We start from the raw sequence: 6,723 nt of genomic DNA on the forward strand, positions 1-6,723 counted from the left end.
CAAAGCCGAGAACAGGAATGGAACTCTGCGTCATCGAAAGCAAAATGGCCCGAGGCTGGACAGCAATATACACAACCACCACAACAATGTCGAGGTAATGCCAGAACAAGACACGACATACCAGGGACTCAGCGGTTCCAGCGTCATCTGCGATGATAGCCGATTTCGGAGAGGTCATTTCCAAGGAAGAGAGCTGGGAGACCTCAATCATTTAGCTCTTGAAAGCGGCTCCTTGTACGCTGCTAATTTTGCAACGGGGCAATATCAGTCAAACACTGCGGGGGGACTCGTCGACAATGTTGTTAAAAGGCATTCGAGATTCAGGACGGGGAGTTTAGGAAGTGTCATGGATTTTCAGAACCTATGTGGTTTGCAGAGAGTTGCGAGTAATGATACGTTGTTGTTTGGCGGAAGTCGGGAACATGATGTGGATGGTGACGGTGGTGGAAGTGTTTGTGGTAGTAGTGTTGGTGTAGGTAGCATGAGCGGTGTTGTGGGAGATAATGGCAGGGTTAGGGGTTATAGCAATAATGTTTATGCCGTGCCCCAAGGTTTTACTACGTGTGAAATGGGAAATACTGTTGGATATCTCAATGCTTCTGTGTCTCAAGTGAGAAAACTTCATACAAACAGGGGAAATAATAAAGAAAATTCTGTTGATTCAGGAGTTGTGTCCGTTGATGGATTTAGTGGCAAATCTCTTTTAGATGCGTTTTATAACAAGGATATAAAATCGAAACTTGCCGTTGCTCGTTTGTCTGATGACAGCACGGGATACAGTAGTGGCTGTAGCAAATCGAGCAATGAAAGACTAACTCCTCCAAATTCTCCTTACCCATCAGCGGCCTCATCGTCCGCCTCCAGCGGGTCATCGTGCAATAACATGCTACCTAATCCAATGAGACCGTGTAAAAACAATACATCTCCTCCCAGATCGCTCACACAATTCCCAGCTCAATCCGACAACAATGTACATAAAACATCACCAACTAAATCATCTATTTTTAGACATTCTTCAGAATCGGATAGTTCTTCAGGTCTGTCCCAAACTCAAACTCCCTACAAAGGTATTGAGGATCTCAACGAATCTTTTAATTTTTCCCCGTCTGATTCTCACTCGCTTTTAAGAGCAGTGGAGCAATCTGATGATTTACTAAGGAACTGTGAAAGACTTTCTCCACCTCAGTCGCTTTTCTCTCGCCATTCATCTCAGGATGAACATTGGCGACGGAGTGATAGTTCTGGTGGAAATTCAGTGAGTCGAAGAGATTCAATTAGTACTGTCGGAGAAAGCGTTGTTGGAGAAGACCCAGGTACGGACATAGGAAGACAGCCGCTATATTACGAATGTGACGAGTTTTATTTCATCACTGACCCCGAAGATCATATCTATCAGCATTTTCCTGATGATCCCGCCTGGCAGCTGTTGGAAGTCCCAATCACCATGTCAGAGTTCCTGGACTTACCCGTAGTTAAATCGCCCTTTTTCAATGCGGGTTTGAAATTCGCTTCTCATTACGATTGTAAACAATACACGAATAAAGGTGAAGTGACATTTCAACTAAAAATTCCAAGACTGTTAACCTTTGGTTATACTTTAGTTCCGAGAGACAAACGTTTAATTCATAACCAGAATACATTGGATGGAAGAGTTTTACTGAGAATAATTGGGCACAAAGCTATATTTACAGTAGCACCTCCTAAAAGAGGTCGGTATTATTTCACCATGTACGTCAAAGACGAAAAAGGATCGGAGCTTCTACAAAGCGCATGCGCATTTCAGGTTACTTTTCGTGAAGGGAGAGAAGCCATCAAATCCCCTTATCCCAAAGTATCGTTTTTTGGACCAACCCAATGCATGTCAGGATACGGTCTTCTTCCACAAACTCACATTGACCCTCTGGTTTCATACAATCATGACGACATCAATTTTCAATTTGCTGCTAGTAGAACGGTTCGGCTTTCATATTCTCTTACATTTCATTGTCAAAGAGCCGATGCGGTTGACGCAGATCTTCAACGTTATGCTTTTCTACGACATCGAGATGATACTTCAATGGCGCTCCAAGTGAGATGTCCACATATTGGAAAATATGTCTTCTCTATCTACGGCGCAAAGTCGTGCAATCCCGAAGACCCTGATGGTCAATATGAGTGTCTTTTTCGATATTTGATAGACTGTAAACAGAGTGCAACAAACAAATCACCTCTGCCCAGAGCATGTCACCGATGGTGTCACAGTCAGTTGTTAGAACCAATCCACGGAGATTTAGAAACTAGTACACGAGTGACATTCCGAGTGAGGGCGCCACTTGTCTGTGATATGGCACTGCTCATGGGAGACGCGTGGTATCACTTTCGGCAACATCCTGACCACATTTGGGAGGCTTGTCTTGTGACCAGCCCTTCTCCTTGTCCTGCTAAGTTATATGCCAGGTTGAACAGAGAAACTGCAAGATTTTCTCCCTTTTTAGAATTTCAGATAGTTGACAGAGAGTGACGAAACAAAGATGATAATTAACCTATCTTCTCAAAACGGTATTATGTCGGGTAGTGTGAACCTGATGCTTGAAATTAAATAAGAGTACTACGCTTAAGTTATAGAAATAGAGGTTGATATATATTACCGTATTGAGAATATTCAATTTTACTTTTTAGACTGAAATAAAATATATTGTGTAGAGTCTAATTCTTATCATTTTCACGTTAAACTTGCTTTCATTTATCGAGCCCATTCCGATAGAATACCACACTGATGCGATGGGTTCCCTTTTACCATTCATTATGACATAAAGCCGTCCAGATAGCATTGAACATGATTTAGTAAAAAAAAAAACATCCTTTGAACACAGAAAAAATATAAAAAACGCTTGCAGTGCATATAAATATATATATATATATATATATTATATATATATATATATATATATATATATATATATATATATATATATATATATATATATATACCCAATTTATAGATTATAGGAAAAAATGACATAAACACGAAGGATGATTCAAATTCATTGTATGATTTGAATCACAATAGTTCTAATCTTTCACTTGCGAACTCAAAATTCAATTTTGGTCATTTTTAAAAATTGATAGCTATAGCATTGAGACTAATTGAATATTTGGCGATCGAGTGTTAAAAATTTCGAATCCACATGACATTAATAGATAATAAATACATTACTTAAAATTAATAATTAACCATTAATAATTGATTAAAAACGATTAATGAATGAACATATTTTATTTAATCTTTATGTTTTCGGAAATACCAACACTGTTATTTTAAAAAACACCATTGAGGTTGTAATTACTTTAACTGATTTGCAAGGAATGTGAATTGTGCAATGATATAAAATATAACAAATAATTTTGAAGAAAAATTTTAACTATCACGAACTTACATCTTATTGCATTGTTAATCAACAGTTGTTTTTTTTTCTTCTTAATTCTTGCTGTTTGTATTCAAATAGTATAATACACAGGAAAGTGGCATTTACTTATACCACAATGCAAATTTTTCTTAAACAGGAACAGCTAAGTGTTTCTTCACTGAGATGTAATATATCAAAGGTCTCTTCAGTATTGATTGTTCCAAAGCATGGAATTTTCATAAATAGAATACTGTAAAACATTTAATTTTGTGTTAAATAAGGCAGATAGTAGACAGAAAGTTGTGAGAGAAAGGCAGGCACTGCTGGCAGCAATAAATTATACTAGAGAATAATTCATGTTTCGAATCTTATTTTACATTATGAATAAAGTCAACATTGCCCTCCATCGACGTGTGCACATCATAACGTATAGGTTTTTCGTTCACAATTTAACAAATATTATCTAATATCTAATCAATGTCTTCAAATCTGTAAATTTTTCAAAATCTTCAAAATTTTAAAGATCTGACAGTGAAATTATACGTTTTAGTATATAGATAGTATAGTTTTATATTTAGCTAGTGATCATTTTTCCTTTTTTTAAAACATTTTTGAGGTCTTTTTCTTGTGCGTAGGTTTAAATTGTTTCGTTTTATCACTTAGAATTTGATATTCTTTAAATAATGCTGTTGATCGCGGCAAAATCTGAGCTACATTATTCATTTTTTGATTGTTTTTAATTGTTTTTAATTGTTTTTGTTTTGTTTTTTGTTTTTTGTTTTTTTTTTTTTTTTTTTTTGTTTTTGCAATTTGAAATGAAATAAAAGAAAAGAAAAAGAAATGCCTACATCCCAGGCGGTCATCATTTAAAATACTGACCACGCCCGACGTTGCTTGACTCGGGTGATCGGACGAGAACCGGTATTTTCAACTTGGTATATCCTTAGACGAAATGAAAGGCATGTGTGACTTTAAAAAAAGAAAAATTCCCTTCATATTTACTGAAAAGGGAGGTAACAGTGTAATATATTGAATTTTAAGCAGAATAGTCTCCCCGGTAATAAATGATTCATTGGCCGTGCACTTGCAAATAAGTACACATCAGTTTATTCCTTTGCCAATCCTCATTTTTATTGCAATACATAAACACCTGAGGGCCAGAACAGCGTATCTTTAAACTATAATAAATGTATAGAGAGATATGAAGTCTGTAGAAGCATAATATAATATAAAGAACAGTGCTGTTTGTTATACCTGATTTCTGAAGGCAGTTAGTTGGGGAATAATATAGATACTACACGTCAAAGATTTACCATCTGTTCTTGTTACAAAACAACATACATTGACATCAATCACACATAACTAGGGTTCTTATCACCATGTTATACACAACCCATCGAGATATAATAATTCAAAACACAGTCTACATCTGGTGTCAGATTGACGGGTATAATTATGATTATTTATGTTGATAGATTAAAAACATTTCCAAGCAAAAGGATAGTTTTCTGTACGTTACGTTACTTATCTGTATTGTTAAAGTCTACCTTAGTGATTATCAAGATAATAAATTGATATTATCAGCCAAATTAGAACTCCAAGGGTAATTTACAACAACGTGCCTATCATTTCAGCTTTTTCGATATTTTACAACTTATTGCTGAACTGAATATTGCAGACTGGTTTAAAGAAAAACTGTAAATATTTTATTTTGAAGTGTTACTTGTTTTCATTTCTCCCATTGTAAATCCCTCCTTAATGTGCCATTTTATTTAAGATATGGCACACACATCATACACCTACCCTTAACCAAGAAATAATAGTAAAAGTAATATTTGGTTGACCCCACACGTGTGTCCATTATTTAGTGTGCTGAGTGTCGCAAAATGTAGCAACTCATTCGTTTTTTTAAAAAATCTTCTTTGTTTTTGTAACTTTTTATTTATGTGTACCATTCCAAAGTGCCAAAAAAAAGTTCCAAAAGAGAAAAGTCATTGAAACCTGCATTTTGTCCATAGCAACATAATATGGCTGTGAAACTTAAACAATATCAAAGGCAACTGAAAAGAGAATAAATTATATTGAGATGAAGTGCTACAGAAAGGTTCTAAGAATCCCATGGACAGCCAAACCATCAAACATTTGGGTCTTGGAGAGAATAGACCTCAAAGATTGCCATATTATGTCAACCATTAAGAAATTGAAGTTAATATATTTTGGCCACATCAAAGGAAACGATACAATAGAAAAACTTGAATGGATTAGGAGAACAGCCACAGAGGCAAAATGTATGGCACCGATGAGTCAGAAAGGAGTCCTATCGGACTGTTTGGGAGGTTACATCCAACGGGGATCGTGGATAGCTCATACGGTAGAGTCAGGCGGAGTTGTCGTACCAGTAAGGTCGCGGGTTCAAGCCCCCATCACAGCCGCGAAGAATTTTTATTCTCTATTGTCTTCTGGCACTTTCCTACTCACTTCATCTCTTGTTGTATCCAACGGGGATCCGCCTTAAAGAAGAAGAAGAACGTACCAAAAAAGATGGTAGCTAGATAGAATTATGTGATACAGTAGCCCACTACGTTTTTCAAAACATTTTTTAAAATTTACGACCTAAAAGACACTTAACTGCTGGGCCAGATGTGTGGGTTAACCAAGCGTTACTTTTTGATGATCATAAGCGTGTATGTTGTCACCTGTAATATTTATGATGTTATGAGAATTTTTCTTGATCATCATTGTCCTGATTATCCACTTTATTATTAACATTATCATTTAGATGACATGATCATTTTCATCATCCTCCTCATCATCATCAACATCATCATCATTATCATAACAAACAATCGCCATCCTCAATATCATGATCATCACTTAAATAACATCGTCACCATCCTCATCATCACCTTCACCACCACCAGAACCACCACCACAACAACAATCATCATCATCATCATCATCATCATCATCATCATCATCATCATCATCATCATCATCATAGTTTAGACTAAGGCCACACTGCGAGAGAAGAGGACGGGGCAAAGCGAAGCGATTTACTTATGTGGCTTCACTGAGAGTGATGGAAAGCGAGCGATTCAAAGTGACCCATGTTTAAATAATGTGTAATCATTTCTTTCATCTGTGTAGACTGGAGACAATGTGTGCATCAAGCGATGCGAGCGAAGAAAAATTGTCAAATCTCTCGCTCCGCTCCGTCCCGCCCGCTTCGCTTCGCTCGCAGTGTGGCCTTAGCCTAAGCCTACCATAATAACCACCATTCACAAGTAATAGTTCTTGTTACTGTTATAATATCGATGGCAGTTTATGTGTGATAACT

The 6,723-nt window shown here is 36.6% G+C and overlaps 1 protein-coding gene across 2 annotated transcripts in view; it reads left to right on the forward strand.

Annotated features, from left to right (window-relative positions):
- The window catches only part of LOC144969470 (uncharacterized), a 187,990-nt gene extending 185,154 nt beyond the window's left edge, over positions 1-2,836 (forward strand). For both annotated transcript variants that reach the window (XM_078908593.1, XM_078908594.1), the window contains one exon: positions 1-2,836. This exon is cut by the window's left edge and continues 72 nt beyond it. In XM_078908593.1, the coding sequence (XP_078764719.1) occupies positions 1-2,500 (2,500 nt within the window). In that variant the 3' untranslated portion in view covers positions 2,501-2,836.
- Positions 2,837-6,723: the final 3,887 nt, after the last annotated feature.

The sequence above is a fragment of the Berghia stephanieae genome, chromosome 3, assembly GCF_034508935.2.
Source record: "Berghia stephanieae isolate SIO BIC M18660-M18661 chromosome 3, UCSD_Bste_1.3, whole genome shotgun sequence".
Taxonomy (NCBI): domain Eukaryota; kingdom Metazoa; phylum Mollusca; class Gastropoda; order Nudibranchia; family Aeolidiidae; genus Berghia; species Berghia stephanieae.